Source organism: Lytechinus variegatus, chromosome 11 (assembly GCF_018143015.1).
Source record: "Lytechinus variegatus isolate NC3 chromosome 11, Lvar_3.0, whole genome shotgun sequence".
Lineage (NCBI taxonomy): Eukaryota > Metazoa > Echinodermata > Echinoidea > Temnopleuroida > Toxopneustidae > Lytechinus > Lytechinus variegatus.
This window is the reverse complement of record NC_054750.1, coordinates 7,653,791-7,677,846: the sequence shown is the minus strand read 5'-3', so window position 1 is coordinate 7,677,846 and position 24,056 is coordinate 7,653,791. Positions and strand designations below refer to the sequence as shown.

General features: G+C 34.8%; 1 protein-coding gene across 1 annotated transcript; it reads left to right on the top strand.

The window, feature by feature from the left end:
- The first annotated feature begins 5,467 nt into the window (after positions 1-5,467).
- LOC121424512 (pleckstrin homology domain-containing family J member 1-like) lies at positions 5,468-23,164 on the top strand. Its single transcript, XM_041620225.1, has 7 exons — positions 5,468-5,647; positions 14,912-14,991; positions 15,792-15,870; positions 17,083-17,173; positions 18,482-18,545; positions 19,952-20,057; positions 22,081-23,164. The coding sequence occupies exons 1-7, from the start codon at positions 5,551-5,553 to the stop codon at positions 22,137-22,139; spliced, it is 576 nt and encodes a 191-aa protein (XP_041476159.1). The 5' UTR covers positions 5,468-5,550; the 3' UTR covers positions 22,140-23,164.
- Positions 23,165-24,056: the final 892 nt, after the last annotated feature.

The window sequence follows — 24,056 nt, the reverse complement described above, 5'->3', positions numbered from 1 at the left end:
ACAAGGTTACATAACTCTTATATGTCCTTTTCTCTATCTTCACTTTCTTACTCCCTTCCCCCTTGCTACTTGAAAGATAGCGAAAGGGGATGGTTGCCCCCCCCCCCACCCTCTTGGTGTCACCCCTGATAAATGATATAAGTAGAGGATATCTGTCTCCATGCAATGGCTACTGACAATAAGTGCACCTTGGAATAGATCATCTCTTGATAGACGCCACTTCTTACATGCCTGTTATTATCTTTTAAGAGATGATATATTTTTATTTTTTTTATAATTCTTGCTTGAAGATGCAGGAGTTTTTTGTTGAGGTATGGAAAGGGGCTGTAACTCTGGAAAGATTTAGCTTTTTTATGCCAATACTGTATGTATGGCAAGCTGTATTATCATTTAATAATATTTCTTTATCTTTAGGATTCTGATCTTGTTATAAAGAATTTATTTTGTGTTATTAACAGCTGCAAACTTTTCTCACTTAAAAGCACTCGTTTTTGCAAAGGGGAGGGACAAACTATTGTATAAAAACAATATTTAGATATTACACAGCAATTATTTATTTAGCTTATTCTATTTTTTCATGTATTTTGATTTGAATCATATGAGGCTGCAACTGCGGAGGAAATGCTTTAGCTGATGGTAGTTGTAATATGTTGCCCCCAGCACTGGAATATCCACTTTAAATGCCTCAAGTTGCTTAAGATGGAATAGAAATGTCATTTATTTTACAAATATATACTACAGTGTTACATTTGAAAATATTTACCTACTACAGATTAGGAAATGGTATTCAGTCATAGATATATTTATCACATTTATGTCAACCTTCATGTCCTTGCCTAATTATGCATCCATATGCACAAATTGAAAAAAAATATATATATACATCAATTCAAATGAGCAAAGTTAGATATGGTTTTGTTCAGATTTTATGTCCAGATAAATTTACTCTTTTATTTGAATTATTTTTATTTTCATAGCATTCTAGAGCTATAATATGATCTCAACTTAAAAACCAAAACATTTGGATGAACCAAGATATCTATTAAATCCTGTTCAAAGTTTTATAATAATGATACTATTCTAATTTTATATACATGTAGTGCTTAAGACAATAGCATCAAAGTGCATTTTTATAAAGGGGTGATGAATATTTTTTCAGTAATAGATATTTGATGATAAAAAAAATCTTTAAATGTAAAAAGTTGATTTCTTTTGAGAGACAGTAAACAGGAAAACCATTGCCTCTCACTTTCTAATTTTTTTTTCAAAACCACTAGAATCTGTTGAAATTTTGATCGAATTTTCTATTGTTGAGACTGCTCGCTGTACTGTCACATTATATGTAACATAATGGTGTATAATTCTGTATTAGTATACACATTGTACAAATGACATATGAATATAAGATTATAGCATTTTCTGTGTGTGTATTGGAGATCACACGCACTATATAATATGTTTGTTAAAGTATGTATGTTATATGTAGATGTATGTCTGTGTGTAGCATTAATACACAGTGCATTGATTGACTGAATAAAGATTCAAGCAAGCTCTTGGGTTTCTTATACTAAACTTTGGTTTCCATCTGGGTTTTTTTTGCCTGCTGAATCACGAAGTTAAGGCCCGGTGCCACGAGCTTGAAGACCTTTTGTTTTTTTTTGCTTGTCAATTTGTTTCTGGTACAAAATCCTATATTTGTGGTTGAAGACCTTTATTTTTTTTTCTTGTCAAATTTTTTTGGCGGACGAATTTGCCTCCCCTGTGGAAAATCCTAGGTACGCCACTGCCCAGCGCACACAATGCAATTTGTTGCAATCCGAATTTGAAAGAAATTGTAATGACATTTGATATGAGCATTCTAGCCAATAAAATCTTGGCTATCGCATTTCAGAATAGTGGTAGTACTACTGAAATCAAAATTCAGTCCAGTTTAAGCACCTCTTAGGAATAAAAGCAAATTCAAAACCAAATTGTAATGATGTCATCATCGGCTGCGACATGAAGCCGATTGTTACTTTCTTCTACTACTGGGTTCGCCACAAAGCAAAATTATGATTCTATTATTCCTGACATGCCAAAGTTCAAATGAAATCATTTTACCTCTAGGAACTTTCACATTTAATACAAAATGTGATTTATTAAAATATGGCATGGGATTGCATATTGTGAATTGGGCTTTAAGTGATTGCTTGTGCTGTTGATTTGTATGAGAGATACTGATTAGTGTGATCAAGTATGAAAGTCAGCCAAATGATTGATTGCTGTACTTTGTTTGTGTTATGAAGCCTTGATGTATTATTTTTTCATATTCTGCCACCTGAATTTAAAGAAGTGATTTTGTATCCATGGGTCAATCCCAGTCTTGACTTGAAAATTTCCCCCTCCATATTATTTTGTTTGGTATTTTTCCTCAAGATATCAAGCTTTTGGCACATTTTTTGGTATTTTAATAATAATAATAAAAATAATAATGATATAGGTTCTGAAAACTTCTACCAGCGGGCCCTGCTATTATTATTACCCCGGCTTTAGCTGGGATGCCTACATGTAGGTGCTCGAGAATTCAAGGAATTTCTTCCTACCGGGTACCCATTCACCCCACCTGGGTTGAGTGCAGCCCAATGTGGATTGATTTTTTTATGAAGGGAATTACGCCATGGCTTGGATTCGAACCCACGACCCTCTGTTTCAAAGTCAGAAGACTAATCCATTGGGCCACAACGTTTTTAAATAACACACTTGCTCCAACAACAACAAAATATCCATATTTTTAATGTTTATACCTTCCTCTACAAACTTGCAAATTTTGGTGAAAATGACATGGATGTTGGATAAAGAGCAGAATTAATTGTACTTCTCAGATTTGTTAGAGAAATTTCAACTTTTTTGAGATAATGTTTCTGTTATCTTTCACACCATTGTCATTTATTCATTCATTAAATGGTTTATTCAGTGGTTTATTCAATGGGCATGTATCACCGTAAGAAGCTGAATTACACATGCTTTACAGGCGACATACATGATAAAAAAAATGCAGAGACAATTAAAATTATTCACATACATGTAGAATTTGAACAGTAAATTATTGATAAAGATGAATAAATAACAGAAAATGCATTGATGAAATTATTCATGATAAAACTCTTGAAAATCATGATGAGTTCATTGTTTTAAAATCAATTCACAATTACCAAGCATGTTGATTAAACGTTTAAGAATTTTCAAATTATTTCAGATAAACTTTCTAATATTTATTAAAGGTCAAGTCCACCTCAGAAAAATGTTGATTTGAATCAATAGAGAAAAATCAGACAAGCACAATGCTGAAAATTTCATCAAAATTGGATGTAAAATAAGAAAGTTATGACATTTCAAAGTTTCGCTTATTTTCAACAAAATAGTTAAATGAACGAGCCAGTTACATCCAAATGAGAGAGTCGATGATGTCACTCACTCACTATTTCTTTTGTTTTTTATTGTTTGAATTATACAATATTTCAATTTTTACAAATTTGATGATTAGGACCTCCTTGCCTGAAGCACAAAATGTTAAAATAATGGAATTCCACGTGTTCAGGGAGGAATGAAACTTCATTTCACATGACAATGATGAGAAAATAAAAATATTTCATATAATAAAATACAAAAGAAATAGTGAGTGATGTCATCAGTTCCCTCATTTGCATACCGACCGAGATGTGCATATAACTATTTTGTGAAATGAAGCGAAACTTTAAAATGTCATAACTTTCTTATTTTACATCCGATTTTGATGAAATTTTCAGTGTTATGCTTGTTGAATTTTTCTCTTTATATTCAAATCAAGTTTTTGTTGGGGTGGACTTGTCCTTTAAGCACACGTACAAGATTTGGGAGGGCACTGTTTTCAAATTTGTTTTTCTTCCATTTGAATATGTTTCTTTGCATTTCGAGGAAAATTTGAGGAGGTAACCAAAAATTATTGTTTTCAATAGAAATAGCAAAATATTGAGTGTTTCTCTTCGGGATAATAGAGTTGATGATCCTATAGCTCTACCAAAGCCGCCATCCGTAACTCAATCCGCAGGATCCGCAGACATGAACGCATGCAGATCCAAAGGCGGCGGAAGCGGGGAGGGGGCCTGCCCCCCCTAAATTTGAGGTGGGGGACGGACCCCCCCCCCTAACTGAAATTTCTGTTGATAACCTTTTTTTTGCTTGTCAATTTTGTTTCCTGCCACCCCCCCCCCTAATTTTTTTGCTTCCGCCGCAAATGCACAGATCCGTAGCGGGAATTCTGAAGATCACAAAATTTTGCTTCGGATGAAATTGTAAGATAAATTATATTCATTCATTAAGTTTTTTTTCCTCTAAGGGTATATTCATTGCATATGATTAAAGAATGTTCCATAATGTCTCAGTAAAACTTTGCTACGTACGCACGATGAGGCAGACTATTTTGTAATGTACAATAATGATCTTGGCAGACACGAGGGACTACTGTATAAAAAGGACGATAGCTATGTTGTTTACATATTCACTGAGGTAATTCAAGAGTCTTCTAAAACATGTAAAATTGGACTGTTCAAGAAAGAAGCAGAATTTTCTTTTACAGACAAATGTGGGCACCAGAAGCTTCCAGTGCAGTAAGTATCAATAAAAATGGGACAATTTTGAAAAGTTTGTCAAAATTTTGGTTTCGAGTTATGATGTATCCCCAAGGCCCAAACCTAAACTCTTTTAAATTTAAGTTAAAAAAAAGTTTCATTTGTTTGTCGTCATCTGTGCTTTGGAGGCGAAAAACGAATGACCCTCTGAAAATGAGTGATAATCATCCATGATTCTTAATTAAAACTCTTAATCAATCAAACACACATTTTTGCATCGTAGCCATGCCTTTCGTCCCCCCCCCCCTGTTTCCAACTCATGCAGTGAGATTCGTTGTGATGACTGCCGAGATAATATTCTGGTGTGACCATTAATCTTTCTCATTTTCGATCCTTCCCTTTCATCTTCTTTTGTGAAATATAAATGTTTTTATGCTGCTCAACTTAATTTTTTTAGGGGGGAGTCTATTTATAAGAATGCTTCTGATATAGGACTCAACAATTAATCTCCACTTTTTAGCAGCCCCCCCCCCCCTATGTTCAAAACCAAACATATCGTTGGAAATGGAAAAAAAAACAAGGGAACTATAGCGGCCCGGAATGATTTGTAATTGCAGGTTACACGGGCACAATTACAACTAGCAGGCGAAAGATATTCATTCGAGTAATGCACAACCCATCTGACTTTCAAGTGCATATGCTTTGACGGTTTTGAAATTAATGGATCACCTCCAGTTAAAACTCTTCTTGGAGTATTTCGGAGGACCAAGTACCCAAATCACCGTACCCGTGGCAATTTTCGGCAGTCTCTCCTATCGCGGAATGTAATGTTTTAAACGAGAGATGGCGCCCTTCAACAAAACAAAGTTACGGAGCTACCGGCAAAGGAAAACTATTTCTTCCGAAGCAGGCAGGAGAAAAGTGTTTAATTTGATGAAAAATCATCATAATTAGGCCTAACGCCATGAGATACAGCGACCAAGAACTTCTTACTCTTGCTTGTTCACCACCAGACGTCGAAGGGAGGCTCTGGTACAGACAACAACGGCGTCGTCGAGAAAGTAAGTCGGTCCAGAAGAATTATCTCCCCCTTTTTGGCCTTTTTTGGCTTTGGTCCCACGTATCGGTATTCATGGCGTATTTTGTGTTATTTTTTTAACACAAAAAATACAGTCTTTAAGACAATATTAATATTTCAGCAGAAGGGGGGGGGCTTATTAATATTAAATAGAAGAAGAAGGAGAGAGTGAGAGAAGAGAAGGGTGGCAAGTCAAGGCCTAGACAGCTGGGGCCCGTTTCTCAACACCTGGACAAGTTAGTCATATCTTTATCCACAAACCACGGAGTTAGTTCCAATCTTACTAAACCTGTTTCACGAAAGGCTTCCTAACTAAAATACCTTGATATCGATACTATCGGTAAAAAGAGCAGACGAGACGTAGCCTTAGTCACAAAATAGCATAATTTTCAAAAAGAAAAATTATGACAAAATTGCAAATATTGTGATGAATTGGGAATTACATCTTTTAAAAATAATAGCACAGGTAAATTATGCATCATACATACTTAGACCATGAAGACTGGGGCATTCAATTGCTGAAAAATTGAATTATGAATAATTTATTTCATGGCTAAAAAAATCACATGTGGACGTTGAGAGGGTACCCCCGGGATATCCAATTTTAATAGTTTACGAAAGTAAACTATAACGGTTTTATTTGTAAAATTATGATAATTATACAATGTTTTACGATTCCAACCATCATCGAAATATAGTTTAACATTTTTTTTATAAATCTTTGATACCGATCTTCAAGGCCCTCGCTGCCATTGAGTACGCGTGGCGCTTGCGCCACGCGTAATTCAATTTTGGAGATTTGGCGCCACGCGTAAATCATTCCATCGATGAAGCGCCACGCCTAAAAAAATAGCGCCACGCCAAATTCCGCGAGCGCCACGCCTGAATTGCTCGAAGCATTTTCTACCTCCATGCTCGAAGCAAGCGCCTGGCTGACCGCTACCATGCATCCCACACCCGGGGATGCCAGCGCAGCGCTAGCGCGCTGCACTCCACTCACCACGGCATGCACTGACTGACTCCACCACACTGCCCTGACAGTGTAGGCATGGCGGTTTTAGTGAGCGTATGTACGTTATTTGCCTGCATGGCGAGCTGGTATAGCCAGAGAGCTACACATTTTCTAACAGAGGTACATGTACACACACAATCAGTGACTGAGAAAGAATGTATTGCTATGAATTCAGTATCCTTGAAGTTTGTGCATGATCTAGTATTTCAAAATTAATTTTTGATGATTGTTTTGAGTGACTTGATAAAGAATTAACGCCATCAAATGTTATATGTATGATTTTGTTTACCCTTATTTTCCGACCTACCTTTTTCATCTTTGTCAAGTTTCACATCTACAGGATGTTTGTGTGTTTTCTTAATCGTATGGGCCAACAGATTGGCGCGGTTCCAAAATTTTGAGGGTGTGGTTGTGTCTCCTAAATTAGTCGACCTCTCTCCACTATAAAAATAATAAAAATGCCATCATTCATAAAGGAATTTTGCCCCCCCCCCGCCCCCCTGAAAAATGACAAGCAAATAAAAAAGTCATCAATTCCAAACTTATTTAGGGTACATGTATGCATGCCTGTCTGTTATAATAGACCTGATATTTTATTTTCATTTTTAATTTTTTTAATGACTTAAATTGATTGAAATATTGTTATGTCACTATTCTATAATTTCTCTTTCTTTGATGGTACCCATGACGGTAATGAAATATCTGAGTGATGTAATGAACACTAACAAAATAGAAAACGCCAACTTAATTTATACATGCAGTTGGCGTTTACAAGGTACTAGTAGTACACGGGTCATATAAAAAAGTTCCCTTTTTTCTAAAGTGTAATACAAAGAAAGTCGAAGTTGCAATTTTTTGTGTTAGAGGTAAATGGTATTCGATGGTAGAATGTTATTTGAACTGATTTATGAATGTGTAATATTTGGGAATTGGGTTGAGGTGAGGTTTTGGTATTTTTTTTTACCTGCACGAATTGTCAAATCAATCTTGAAAATGAAAGATATGCCTTTGTTTACAATTATTAGGGTGCAAAGTTTTGAGTGTTTGATAATTGCGATTTTTTTTTCAAGCAAAGATAAAAGTTATACAATTTTTTTTAAGTGTTTGACAGAAATTGCAATGTATGAAATAAGTTGAAATAGTTTTTACCAAAGTTAGGCAATCATAATAGATCATGAATGCCAATATTTTCCATGTTCTTACCATTATATTTCATGTCTCACAGTTGTGCTAAAACGGGCCAACATTGAATAAATCCCAAAATACATCATCATGAATGCTCAAGAAACCTCGATATCTAAGCAACCTCGATATCTAAGCAACATTCCTTCAAAGTCAAATAAGCTTTGTCTCGCCTTTGCGTATTTGATCTGACGGTATTTTCCACTCCCCCCCCCCCCCCCACACCTCCCATCTAGAATGAAAACCCCAGACAACACAAGTATCAGATTTCTGATGACCATGTGGTTCTCGATCAAGATTGCGCAATTTGTACTTTTCCGTAAACAAAAGGGATGGGAGGAGGGTTCGTGAAAGGGGCTAGTCTACGTTTTCAGTCGGTTCTAAAATGTCAAACTACCAAAATGCATATTCTTCAGTAAATGTATTTAAAATAAGGAATAGTTGGATGAAACTAAAAACGTTTGCATTAAATATAACTGGAAATTGTCCATAATTGAATTTGAACCACGACTGGTACTTTTATTAATCATATCGTGCTATCATTGATTTCTTGCCAATAAGGCAAGCCTCCAATTTAAGACTAGCAAACAAACTTCTTCTTTTACTATACTCGTCCAAAAGAATGATGAAAGCTGATGGAACGTAATTTTCTCAATATGGAAGAGATAAACAACTCAGGGGGGGGGGGGGGTAACTCTGAAATAAATAAAGTATATACAAGGATATGAAATTAAAAAAATATATAGCATGTGAATTGAAAACAGGTTTAAAGAAATAAGATCAAAAGTGGCAAAATATGTCATGCTAAATAATTCAATTATATGGTATCCTGTTCCAAACTCTATTAATAAAAGAAGTACAACTTGTTAGAACAGAAATAAAGAAAAATAGTAGAGGAATAAGCATGGAAGAAAAGATGGAATGGAGGAGAGACCACTCAGACCAGCATGGAGAATGGCTGCATTGTGCTCTGATTCAAGGAAAGTCAGATGAACTGATGCCGAAAGGAGGGACATATGGAGTTGGAAATTGGTACAAAATATTTTTTCCGGGGGGGCGTGTTATCATCTACCAATACAGCAGATCAAGTTGACCAACTGCTCACACAATCCACACACACATTACAGCGCAAACATCAGAAGAATTTAAAAAAGTTTTACGACCCTCGTAACTTACTCGCCACATCGAGCCTGGGGATCCACTTGTTAAGATAACTTGATCGACTGTAAATAAAATGTAACCTACGAAAATCCTGGGGGACAAGCTGTCCTTATCTGACCTATAGTCAAAACACTGAGGCTAATCATTTGTACGAGAGCCAAACCAGAGAAGAAAGGGAGATCATAACAAAATGTATATAAAACTAATTCTAAGCCATTAATACACGAAAACAATTCTAAAACATTCTAAATCGATCGTTATTCTGAGATGTTTGTGACTTCTGTTCGAGAACGGGATTTCATAACGAAATGTATATAAAATATATTTTTACTTGTTAGCACAGGTCTCAAAACAATTTCAAAATGTTCCTGATTGTCCGTATATCTGAGATATTTACGACTTCTATTCTGTTTTATTTCCCTTTCCACCATTGTCTAAATAACATTATGCCATTTATATTTTTTTTTGGAGAACGGGATAACGAAAGGTATATAAAATTTTTACTTGTTAGCATCTCAAATCAATTTTAAAACGTTCCTGATTGTCCGTTTAGTACTAGTAGTCTGAGATATTTAGGACTTCTTATTTCTATTCTGTTTTATTTTCCATTCCGCCGTTCCTTTTGGAGAACGGGATTTCATAACGAAAGGTATATAAAATATATTTTGGTAGCACCTCACATCAATTTTAAAACGTTCCTGATTGTCCATTTAGTAATCTGAGATATTTAGGACTTCTTAATTCTATTCTGTTTTATTTTCCTTTCCGCTGTTCCTTTTGGAGGACGGGAGTTCATAACGGAAGGTATATAAAATATATTTTTACTTCTTAGCACCTCAAAACAATTTTAAAACGTTCCTGATTGTCCGTTTAGTAATCTGAGATATTTAGGACTTCTGTTTTATTTTCCTTTCCGTCGTTCCTTTTGGAGGACGGGAGTTCATAACGGAAGGTATATAAAATATATACTTTTACTTGTGAGCACCTAAGAACAATTTAAAACGTTCCTGGTTGTCCGTTTGGTAATCTGAGATATTTACGACTTCTGTTCTGTTTAATTTTCCTTTCCACCATTGTCTAAATAATATTATGTCATTTATATTTCTTTTTGGAGAACGGGATTTCATAACAAAAGGTATATAAAATATATTTTTACTTGTTAGCACATCAAAGCAATTTTAAAACGTTGCTGATTATCCGTTAAGTAATCTGAGATATTTAGGACTTCTATTTATATTCTGTTTTAGTTTTCTTACCATCGCTCCTTTTGGAGGACGGGAGTTCATAACGGAAGATATATAAAATATCTTTTTACTTCTTAGCACCTCAAAACAATTTTAAAACGTTCCTGGTTTTCCATTTAGTAATCTGAGATATTTACGACCTCTATTCTGTTTTATTTTCCTTTCCACCATCGTCTAAATAATATTATGTCATTTATATTTCTTTTTGGAGAACGGGATTTCATAACGAAAGGTATATAAAATATATTTTTACTTGTTAGCATCTCAAATCAATTTTAAAACGTTCATGATTGTCCGTTTAATAATCTGAGATATTTAGGAATCTTATTTCTATTCTGTTTTACTTTCCTTACCGCCGTTCCTTTTGGAGGACGGGAGTTCATAACGAAAGGTATATAAAATATATTTTTACTTGTTAGCACCTCAAAACAATTTTAAAACGTTCCTGGCTGTCCGTTTAGTAATCTGAGATATTTAGGACTTGTTATTCTGTTTTATTTTCCTTTCCGCCGTTCCTTTTGGAGGACGAGAGTTCATAACGGAAGGTATATAAACTATATTTTTACTTGTTAGCACCTCAGAACAATTTTAAAATGTTCCTGGTTGTCCGTTTAGTAATCTGAGATATTTAGGACTTCTTATCTGTATTCTGTTTTATTTTCCTTTCCTCCGTTCTTTTTGGAGGACAGGAGTTCATATCGGAGGGTATACAGAGTACATGTATTTTTTAAAATTAGCGCCTCAAATCAATTTAAAAATGTTCCCGATCGTCCGTTTAGGCAGCGCGCACGCGCGCGTGTGTATCGTGGGCGCACTTAATGCGCGCGCAACGGCGCGGCGCGGCCTGGCGCTAAATTTGGGTGTTGGAAAATATTATCAATTCTGAAAAATGCGCCATGCGTAATTCCTTACTTTGCGAGAGCCCTGCCGATCTTACGATTTGACAAATTCTATGCATAAATTAGAGATTAGAATTTATCCAAATGTCAATAGGGTCTGAAAACGACAAATACAAGTCCAGTTATGGATGGCCTGTCGTGTAGAATTTTTATCGATTAGATTATTTTACTATTTCAAAATGAATGGTTTTGTGGCGTTGTACCAACAGTTTTTATAGTTACTTTGTATTACAATGATCATTGAATGCATTATCCCACTTATTTTTGGATGTAATTTCAACCTCTATGATTGATTACGTAAGATTATTATTTTTAAATTTCTCGGCACTTTTGCATGTCATAGTCTACCCACGTGACGCCACTACGTCATTAAGAAAGAAGTTATGACAGGTTCGGAGGTGTCATAAATATTTAGTGAGGTTGTTGTACCCGATCTTGGTAAAGAGGGCTTCGTGAAACGGTTAGCGGACAAGTAGCTTACTATCTCCGATTTAGTCAAGAAGTTAGACTTATGACGGTGTTGAGAAACGGGCCCCACGCGCGCGCCAGCTGTCTAGCCCTTGACTTGCCACCCTTCTTCTTCCTGGAAAGTACAGACTGCCGTTGGCATATTATCGTACTTGTGCTTGTCAAGTGCCCAGATGAATAGTGCAAGTAAAAATCTCTACAAAACTATGCCTTCTCTGGCAGCTGTCTGTTTCTAGGAGTTTTTTACATTTTTTAAAATTAAATTCTTTTTTTTTTTATTTCTCCTTGTACACAGACTCACAGACGGCTCGCAATTGTGCAGCTGCCATTAGGGAATTAACAGTACAAAAAAAAAAACCAATGGGGCCTTTTAATTTTTTGTCTTAATTTCATAAAAACACTTAAAAAAGAACTGGCCTTAATTAAATGAACTTACCTTAATTATTAAATGCACCAAAACGGGGAAAAAAACTTAAAACTTTTAATTGAAGAAAAAAAAAACAGTGACTTACTTCCGCTGTCTCCCAACTCCCACTTCCCTTGTTTATCCCACTTGTTCACTGCTACCACCCTGCCTGTGGGGAATCTACAGGTAGGACTATGGCATGCCAATGTTGTACAGAGCACACACTTTAAAAAATCATTAAAATATCACTTTTGTGACCAAAATTACTAATTTCCATACAGTTGCAATTTATTTTTCATTAGTAACTTGGGAATAATTTTTGTATTCACCAGAGTGCTCAAAAACTTAAATTTTGGGCATATTTTTTTGTACGCCCTCTATTGGTGAAAAGTAATATGGCAAGAAAATTTTCATTTTTTGATCTCTATTTTTAATTAAGAAAAAAATAATTTAAAGAATCAAATTTAAATAAGAGTCAAGTTGTATGAATAATAGGTGTAATGGAAAATGTCAGTGTAAAAAATCAAGCATTTGCCCCAAAGAAAAAGAGAAAATAAGCCAAACATTGCCACCCTTATTTTGCCACACATGGAGATATAAGTGAGAACAAGGTTATATCATAACCTTGTTCATTGAATGAGTGGTTTATCCTAACTTAATACAAATATGTATGGCCATTTAGTCCCTGTACAGATCAAGTTAGAACTTCGGTCTCTGTTATTGGTGAGTGTAGCCAACTGAGTTCAGTGGAACAACCAATAAAACAGAGACCGAAGCTGATGGTCTAGTCAAGGGCAAGACAGCAAATACGACTGTAGTCTTGCTCTTTTAGGCTAGACTGACATTGATAAATCTGCTGTTTCGGAGGAGTTTTTCAACATTTTCCTATTTTTGTTGACATTGTCTTCCTACAAAGGATGATGGCCTTTGCGCTCGTAATGGTGGAGCTCCACCAGCGCCTTAACTACAGCGTCTATGGAGAAAAGGGTGCGCTCTCCATGCTGCTGCACCCTCCTAAATTTTGCGTTTTGATGGGGGGAGCTAAAAGGAAGAATGAATTTAAATGAAAAACATTCAGCTTTCCACCTTTCTGAAAAATATGCTGGGAACTACTGATTTTTGATGACAAACAGATCAGAATCAGGATTGGCTGGCACGTTTGTACGCTCAGCTGTAGCTGTGGTGACAGTAAAAGTAAGATTTCAATTATTTTGTCAAAGCACATTGGAATGGTCATATTACATTTTGACAAGGTTATAATTTACCATCCGCCAGCAGGAGAGTGTTTTTCCAGACATTGTTTACTGGAGGCAAAACCCTTAAAGCTTGACTCAAGAGAGATGCGTGACAATGTGGCCTGGAGGAGCAGGAAGAGATCGTAACCTGTCACATTTACAACATGTAGATGCTAGAAGTGACTTAATCACTTAATAGATATACAGCGCATGTAAAAAAAACGAGACAGTTTTGAAAAGTCTATCAAAATTTTGTTTCAAATTATGATGTCTGTATTTTGTTGTTCATAGATGATCTGGGGTCCGTTGCAGAAAGAGTTGCGTTTAAATGCAAGTAAAAAAAAATCAATCGTAAGTCACAAATGCACGCTGTTGATTGGTTGAAAATCAAGTTGCACAAGATTTTTAGAGTTGCGATCGATTGCAACTCTTTCTGCAATGGGCCCCTTAAGTCTTATCTTTCAAATGCCATTAAAAAATGTCAGTTTCGTTCATACTTGAGCGAACACATGAGCGAACACTTTTGTGAGGGGTTAAAAAAAAGGCTTAAAAAAACTTAAATTGTTTTGTTGGGGTTTTTTTAATACGGTATCTTTTAGCATTGAATATTTTTTTCATGTAAGTATAAACAAAAAAAGTCATCCCCAGTAAGGGGATTTGTATTATCAATGGGATAGCTTGTAATTTGATCAAATCCTTTTATTGTGGGCTGCAAAGGTTTTGGTGCCTTTGAAAGACATGAATCCTTCTGTTAGAATTAATATTGTCCTGTCAAGCACACAATTCGACTTGTTCAAGGAATCAATGTCCCCTTGATAATAAGATTCATGTCTTTCAAATGCACCATAACCTTTGTTGCACATAATAAGGGTATGAATAAATTACAAACTCTTCCATTAATAATGGATATCTCCTTGCTCAGGTTGACATTTTTTTTCTTACTTATGAAAGAATATTCAATGCTAAAAGATTAACATATTCAAATGAAAGAAGGTGGTTTGCGAACCGTAAGTCTCGCCTGATTTCGCGATAATTAAAATATGTAATATAATCTTTTGACCCCTAGACAACCTTTGACCCCATCATCCTCATGGATACTCATGTAGCATTACCCAGAAATCATATGTGCCAAGTATGAACATGATTGATGCAGAAATAAAGAAATCAGAGCAAGTTGAACAAAAACTTCAAAAAAGGATGGACATGACCACATATCATTTGACCTTTTGACCCCTAGACGACCTTCGACCTCATCATCCTCTTGGACAGATATTTAAAATTCATCCAGTGATAATATTTACCAAGTATGAACATAATTGATGTAGTTATAAAGCAATGAGACCAAATTGAATAAAAAAAAAATAGCAAGAAGTCTGATGATCAATATTTTCTTTTTTTTCTGGCATTTGGCGCAAGCCTTTTTTTGAACCCCTCACAAAAATGACTCGTGTTCGCTCAAGCATGGACGAAACTTATTTTTTTAAGCATTAGAAAGATAAGGCATCATAATTTGAAATGAAATTTTGACAGACTTTTCTTAACTGTCCGGTTTTTTTATATGCACTGTATATGTATATTAAATGCATCAATTTTTATTTCGTAACTGATGATAATGTCTCTCGTATCTTTGTCAAATCCAGGTTATAGGGAAAGATTGTTCCGACTGAAGTCAAACTTCCTCTTCTACTTCAGAATTCATGAAACAAGCAGAACACTTGATGTAAGATTCTTGAACTTTATCACAGTTTGCCAAAGAATTAAAACAATAGAAAATGTATAACATTCTCTACTCTCTCTGCATGACAAATTATGGAAGAGATGGTCAGTAAACATTCACAGAAATATATATTTTTTAAAATAAAAATTCTACTTTGATTTGGTCAAGTTAGGTCATATTTCATAAAGATGGTGAGAGATAATTCCATAGACAGTGCTAATGCAGCTATTTGGAAAGCCCAATGTCTATACCATGATTTAATCTTGTTTAATAGAGAATTGAAATGGAATATTTCTTGATCAAGCACAATGATTTCACTTAGAATTTGGAAAAGTTTTTGAGGCACATTTCTACAAAGTCGCAATCCTCAAATCAGAAAGAGCATGCATCACTACTAGATCATATTCAGCATTTCCAAACTGTCCATGAGCATGCCTAAAGAAAACATTTGTATTTCATCTTGTTATATGGGGCATCTGTGCATGTAAAAATTCAGAAAGGGGTTAAAAACTGATAGCCACAATTAAAAAAAATAATGATTTTATCTTTATGTTCCTACCCAGTTATATATCTCTTCTGAGATCATTGTTCTAAACTTCCAGCTTTAGATAGAATGAATGTTTACAGTGATCGACAACACCAAAACTGAAATTGATGTATTTAAGTTTTAAAATGAAGATAGACTCGTCCCATTTTTGTGTTGCGAACATTGTGTCATTTTGAATGTGGAAATCCCCATTAAAAGCTCCATGAATTGTTGGCTTGCTGTTATGATTTAATGTCTTCTTCGAAATATATTCCAGCCACTTGGAGCTTTGCTGTTAGAACGATGTACTATAAGAGAGGAGCCTATGGACCATGGCCGCTATGTCTTCTCATTAGGTGAGTGAAGTTGCTGTACCTGTCCAATGCCACTCTATTTTGAATACAAGTCGCTCATAAAAACATGTTAATCAAAATTAATTTTTTTATGTTCTTTTTTTTATTATGTATGTCTTTTTTTCACTTTATATAATTCATTGTTTTTTTCAATAAAAACTGTTGTCAACACTTTTTCAGTCAAATAAATAACATGAAATCTATTGATTTTAATCAGTATAGATAAAAATGATACCTTTTTGAATTTTACAGAATATGTATTGGATTTGTACATGAAATCATGTTTTTGAACAATTCTGGATCTGACATGCCCTTACAAAATGTTACGAAACTTTATAACTGCGTAACCCAGTGTCGCAGATTGGGTCTTAAAAAAAATCTGCGAGACTTGAAGAAAAATTGTCATGAAACTTCGCAGCACGATCTTTTCGCGTTTACATTTATCGTCAAAGATATCTATCATGTTGGGGCTGTTTTTGCCCACCGGCCCCCCCCCCCCTCAGGCTTGAATAATTACATGTATAAGTTACATGTAGCTTTCAATTCGTGTTCACTCATTTGCAGGATCAATTTGATTTTTTACACAGTAATTAGCCAATGAGTTTAGAAATACTCCTGTCAAATTATCATTTCAATAAAAAGTTGTGTTATTTTGAGTAAAGAGTGGGTCGGTCTGTATTTGTTTTGTTTATTATCACAAATAAGAACTACAAAACGAAACAAGCATTCCACCTCAAGCCCAGATTTATTTTCTAAGGTAATTTGAATGATAAAATTGTGAAAAATAATAAAACAAAATTCAATATAGAAACCAAAGGAACCGTCATTGTTATGATCATTGGAAAATTCTAATGTTTGAGAAGAGAATGCACCATGTGACTCTAAAACACTGTCTGTTTTGTGCGATGGTCATTCATGTGATGAATGCTAGATAGATTTTACTATTTTCATCTTTGACCTTCTTTGTTTTCAGTAACTGAATAGAAACCAGCAATTATTGAGGTATAGATTTAATATATTATTGTTATTTTCTTTTATGAAAACAGTTTATTTTTTTATAGAAATCATACTAAAATACCACAATATTAGCAAATTGTTCTGTTGGTACACGTATGTGGTTATTGACATGATGTCTGAATTAGTGAGGTGGCAATGATTAGGTATTTATCCAGTGTTTGAGTGAATATCCTATCTCATTGCATTGCCAATTTGCAGAGTACCAGGAGGAGAGAGATCACAAACATTACTTCGCCGTTTCATCATCAGGCGAATACAGAAGATGGATCGATGCCATCAAAACATCAAGGTACATCCAAACAATGATTCCTAGTTATACATGGTCTATAGAATATTTTCAATGGATTGTAATTCATGCTACAGGTACCAGCATGACAATGTTGGTGGCTGTAGGATATTTATATCATATTGAATACCAGAAATATTCCAAGAGTTTGGGCCAATATTTTGGCCCTAATAGTGGAATATTTCTGGTATTCCATGAAATAAAGCAGTCAAATATATTATTATCATCTATCATAGCCACCCACCCCCTCCAAAAAAAAAGAGGGAGAAATTTGATAGGACGAGCCATGTCTTCACTTCCTACATACATGAATGGCATCATCACTTCAAAAGATCAAACTTGGTCATTGACATGCGACTTATATGTACTGTATGTCATTATTATGTCATTGAGTGTCATTGTGCTCTATGCTGCCTATCCCATTGCTTTTGTTGGTGTATTCGTTGTATATTTCACATGTTGAATTGACTGTTGAATACGCTCTCATATTCAACATCAAATTTTGTTCAGGAGCCTATGGAATAATCGATGGATTTAGGTCCTTGTAGGCTGCTTGTGGGGATACGCTCTGGTATTGAACGGGCAATCGATGAGGACCAAAATATTTGTTTTTAATGTATCGCAAAAGCACTCTACATAGATGATAATGTATGAAATCATCACTAGATTCAATGTGATAAGATGACATAGGCCTGTATTCGGAATTAGGGTTTGAATTAAATTCTGGTTTAAAGTTGTGGTCTAATTGCATGATGGATAGCCATTTATGGCACAAATCTCTATAAATTAGTACATGTTCAATTCATGAACTCATTTGACCCTTAATCATTCGTAAGTGTCTAGGAATGATAACAAAGTTGTAAACATAAATATAGTATGTAAACATTTTTATTTTTTGCTTCTCATAATTTTAGCACAGAGTTAGACTGTTGTACATGTATAAGTTAAACTTAGCTTCAGAATTAGTGCCATAATGGTCATGAATCTGACAAACCTTGTAAGTATTCACTATAGAATTGAATCTTTCTCTAAGTCTACAACGAAAACAAAATCTGCTTAGCATGAACAGAGCAACATCTTCAGCAATCAGCACTACGAAGAGAACAATGCAAAGGGACAGCTACATATATGGAATCAAGAAAATTTCAAGAAAAATTTGCTAGATTTTTCAGGATTTTGCATGAATTATGCAAATTTGATTATCATTATGCATATTAGACAAGCTAAGTAGGAAGTGTACAACTTGATAAATAAACTGTAATTACATGTAATAAATTGTAATTATTAATGAGCTTTCATCTCCCCTTCTAGTTATGAGAGGCTAAAATCAACATTCTTGCTGCTTCAAAGAGAAATAGTTAGAGTAAAGGATGTGGTGAGTGAAAATAAACTTAGTTCTATTGTTTTTTGGGCCTGTCTTACAAAGAGTTATGATTGATCCGATCAAGAATATGGAAATCCATCAATGTCATAATTTTTTCGTCAGGAAATTTGCTCAATATCCTTTGAAAACAAAGAGAAGCATACTGACTTGTCAAGAAAACAGTGAATGTATAAATATATATCTATCTAGAATATATTTTGAACAAACATGTATTTAAGATGTTGACGTCGCTGGCTTTCCATAGTTGTGGTTGATTCGATCAATCATAACTCTTTGTAAGACAGGGCCGTGAAATTGTATTTTACCAAGAAAATTATCAAATTGATTCTTATTCCTTGGCTGTGAAGGTATAAACCCTTGCTTTCAAACCCCTTCACTTGTTCACCAACACTGGAGTATGTCATGATTTCTTGCTAAAACATAAACAAGATATATCATTATCTTCTTGGCTTTATAAATTTCCCTCATAGACTGCTTTGAGAATCTAAAATTAAGGTTTGCTTCAACTAGTGGTGTATTCAAATGAAGGGCAATACGCAACAAAAATTGTTACCAGACTAACAAAACAAAAATAATGAATCAACTTAATTTTAGCCTGGATCATACTGAGGAGAGTATTATCAAAAATTGTATGAAAAAATAGGCCCAATTTAAAAAAAAACTTTGATATATAGAATAAGTGTTCATTGCTAATATTAGATGATTCTGACCATAAATTTAGTGTGGTTGGCACATATTTTTTTCATAAGAACATCCTTTTGCTATAAGTGATTTCCGTAGAATTATTCATATGCTTAAAGAGTCATAATCCGTGCCATTATAAACTTCATGTTTTTCATTTCACTCAAAGTGTATTGTCTGTTAAATGTTAAACAGTTCTTGTAGCAAACTACCTGTATTTATTTTTTATATCCATCTTAATGTTAACTCCAAACATAAGCATAAAATGTTATACATGTTTGAAAAAACTTATTGAAAGAACTTTCTTTTTATATTTTACACACTTTATCCTGAATAGATATTACATCACTAAAGAGAATTAAACACTTTCTTGAATAGAAGAAATGTTTTGTGTTCACACACCGTTTTTACGCAAGTGTGCCCCCCCCCCCCTTTTGAAAGTGAGGACCTTTTTTTTCCGCTTGTCAAATCAAATATTAATCAGGAAAATCCTGGATCCGCCTCTAATTCAGGTAATTTCTTTATCCCAGAAGGTATCATGTTGTGTATTCTTCTTATGTGATTTCTCTACCTGCTCTCCAATATAGAGTCCTCTCTCTCTAGCATTGCTACAACCAACAGACCTATTTTGTGGAAATTATGTAATTACCAAGATTTACTAGTTACTTTGCCTAAATGTTTTTTGCATTACCTCCCCCTCCTCCCCACCCTAACAGAAAAAGCATAAGGATGCTTCTCCAAAGCCAGTCAGACGTGCCCCACCCCGACCATCCCATCCTCCCGCTGGTAGATCACATGTTAAACTCACCAAGGAAACAACAGGTAACTATTAACTCATATGTAGGCCTCGGACTTTGATTATGGTGGTATGTCGGTGACATGACATTTGCTCCTGAGACATTTGCTCTGGTCTTGAAACCCTAGAGGCTATACGATTGAATTAGAATTGTAATATAGTTCTTGGTTCAGAATAATGAAAAGATGAGAATTAGCGTTTATTTAGTTTGGAGATTAGGGTTTTTGGTTTGGCTTTACGTTCAGATTTTCCATTGGAGCAATTGTTGCCAGAGCAAATGTCTTTGAACGGGTGTGTCGTAAATGCTGTTAGTGTTGCTCAGTACTAGTACTTGACATTTCATTTACTTAAACAAAAAGAATGAATACATGCATAATAGACAGAACTTTGCCATCCATTGGTAGTTGCCATGGTAATGCTGATCAACAGCCAATCAAAATCAAGGATTCCATGCAAGTTACCATTTGATGGCAAAGTTCCCATAATGGGGGTGACTCGTATGCAACAGGGCCCTGTTCGGCTATTAAGGCGAAATACAACTTACGAGAATTTTTGTTCACACGTTGTGCATATTCTGGTCTGAAATAATGTTATGAATTTTGGCAGGTGTTCCATTGATGGAAGGTCTATTTATCAGGATGCTACCATAGATCACTATAAGAAAGTTATGCCATCCTAAAATTTCACTTATTTTCACAAAAAGTGTTATGCATATCTTGGCTTCTATGCAAATGAATGAGCCAGTTATGTCATGCACTTACTTTTTATTTCATATTTTATTGTACGTAATGTCAGATATATCAATTGTTATAACTTGGTGATTAAAATGCTCTTCATCACTGATTCCTGAATAATGATGACAACGTTTACCAAGAAAAGTCAATTCAGGATGGTGTTTTGTAAAGCTGTTCACAAGTTAAGACTTTAAGAATGACCGGTCAACCTTTCTTACGCTCTAAACCATCGCTAATGAGCATTTTGGTGTATAATATTAACCACAAGAAAGGATCACCAGTCATTCTCAAGGTCGCTCTGAACTAAGAACAGCTTTATTAAAAAATCACCAGGGTCCTGTAACACAAAGATTAGCAATCAATTGTACGCTTGATTTTCACGATTGATAGTACACTGTGGTCAATGCAATCAATCGTAGAAAAATGTTTTGCAATCATTGCTAAAGTTTGTGTTATTGGAGGAAAAGGTGATATAAACCCCTCAAAAAAAGTTCTGCAACTCAAGTTTGAGTGCTAATAAATTTCTTAGTGTGCCATCATCATATGTAAAAGTTGTATGATTGGAAAGTATGATTATTCCTCTTTACGATCATGTGTCATTTGTAATGCTGGTGCTATCATGAAATACACAGACATGATAAATATGCATCAATGTAAAAAATGAAATGTTGCAAAATTCGTTGCCATGTCATGTTTGAGTTCTGCGACTCAAACTGCAAGTTTGAGTGCTAATAAATTTCTTAATGTGCCATCATCATGTGTAAAAGTGATATCTTTAGAAAGCATGATTATTCTTCTTTACAATCATGTGTCATTTGTAATGCTAATGTCATCATGAAATACACACACATGATAATACGCAGCAATGTTAGAAATGTTGCAAAATGCGTTGTTTCCAATAGCGAATTTCCAATTGTTTCGAGGATAAACCGAGTGCATTCACTGTCACCTGCATGGTGGAAATTCTATAGAAATGGAGACTCTTGTTAGAAATCAATGCATTTTGCAACATTTCACTTCTGACTTTTCTCAATGTTCAGGGTGGTTGCATATTCCATGATTACATAATCAAAGGAAATGGCATGTCATTGTAAAGAGGAGTATAATTCAGCTTTCCAATGATACCAGTTTCATCTTTTATACTTCATAAACTAAAAAGACATCATCCCCCAAAACTGAGTTGCAAAACTTTTTTTGAGGGGTTTATTTCAAATTTAAATAATGAAATTAAAAAAATACTGAGAATACAGTGTTTTGAAATTGTCATGATAAAGACATTAAATAATTCAATCTATTATCTTGTTTCTTTATCTAGAAATACCCCAAGTGAAGAAAGAAATGGAAGTTGGAGGGGCCCTAGTGGATATTACTTGACACAAAAAGAGGATTGGACTTCACTATGAATGACTACTATGAATATCATTATGTTAAACAAATATTGCCACAAGATATTGAATATTTAAAGGCCTACTATACTGTAATGTATTATGCATGATGGAAAAGTTCATGCAAGTTTGTTACCATCAGACTCGGAGTAAGATTCTGATTTTTTTTCCTTTTTTGCATGTTCTTGTCATAACTGAAAGAGGTTGGGCTGTGAAACTTGTATATAAAGACCACTAAAGGGTTACAAGAAAAGTGGGCTTTATGAGCAGATGATCTTTATTGACATACTTATTTAGCTGCCCTAGAATATTATTCCAGATTGAAATATGCAGAGTTTGACTCCAGTCGTGTGACTTGGACTCGGGTCACGGCTCACGTCGCTAAGTTGCTGAATTGCGGCTTGACTTGCTAACTGCCCAAATAAATGACCTGGGACAAATTTTATTGTGGAATTCTATTCAAGGGGAACCAAACTAGTGTTTTTGTATACAGGTGTTTGATAAAAACAGGTTTCAAGTTTAGATTCATGCAAAAACATTTGTAATGTGATGATTTTTTAGACTGATGTCACAAGATAGTATGTAGAAAAGCTGCTAAACAGACACTACACGATCCAATACGGTGCAATTTGGGAAGAAAAAGCATCCTTTATTAAATTTGAAAGAAGTTAATGATTTTATATGATGTTCGGAATAATGCCAGGAATACTGAAATTATAATTCTGCTCTGCTGCAAACCTTGTGCTCGGAGTAAACTCCAAATTAGCTTCAAGTCACTGCCAATGATGACTTCATTACAATTTGGAAGAGAATTTGTTTCTATTCCTATAGGGAGGCTCGAAATGGACTGGAATTTCAATTTGAATACAAGTATTCCTATTCTGAACTGTAATCTTTTAAGATTTTATAAGTTGGCATGTTCACGTCAAGTAGGATATGCATTACAGTGCCTTTGAAAATTGCATCGCAACAGGGGCCCGTTGCAGAAAGAGTTGCGTTTAAACGCAAGTAAAAAAAAAAAAAAGTCCAAAATGCGCGGTATTGATTGGTTGAAAATGAAGTTGCGCATGATTTTTAGAGATGCGTTTGATTGCAACTCTTTCTGCAACGGGCCCCAGATCATGTAGTGTGCGCTGGGTTTAAGATACATTGTGCCTCTCAAATATTGATAGGATGGTGCTATTTGTGTTTCAAAGTTTTGAATTATCCATTGTTTTGTATGTGATGAATTAAGGATTAGCAGTTAAAAGATGGATGCGGGATTCCTACGTAAGAAATACAGCTCTTATGTTATGTAAGGTGCCTGTATTTGTTCTAACTGACCTTCATGCCAATTGTTGACAGATAAAAGGCGTCACCTCCAACTCAAAAGCAGTAATTTTATGGAAAAGTGACGTCAATTTTCTACAGTGCAATATATGTATTGCCTTAATACAGTACCATTGCAAGACACTTGAATTTTGAGTAATGAATAGACTTGCTTGATAGAAAAAGGTCAGGGTTGGCAATTTCCAGGTATTTTGGCCCAGGTGGGAAATACTGGGAAAAACTCGTAAATGCGTGAAATTGACCACATTGCACTCTTTAAACTATCTCTCAAAACTCACTTAATTAAGCAGATGTGTAATAATTAGCTTAATTTGATGAGTCTGCACCTATGAATATTTCTTAACAGAACTATGGCACAGTATAAATGTTGTGGATTATCATCATCATTCTGGGAAGCATGGGTGGACACAATATAAAATGTCTCCCCTACTATGAATATTTGTGGCATTTTACGATGGAAAGAAATACATAATTCAAAACCGAAATAAAACATGTATTTTCGACGAGATGACCTTACTTTTGGGGTGATTACCTTTTTTTTTGGCTTGTCAAATTTTCCAGCCCGTGGTCCCCCTAC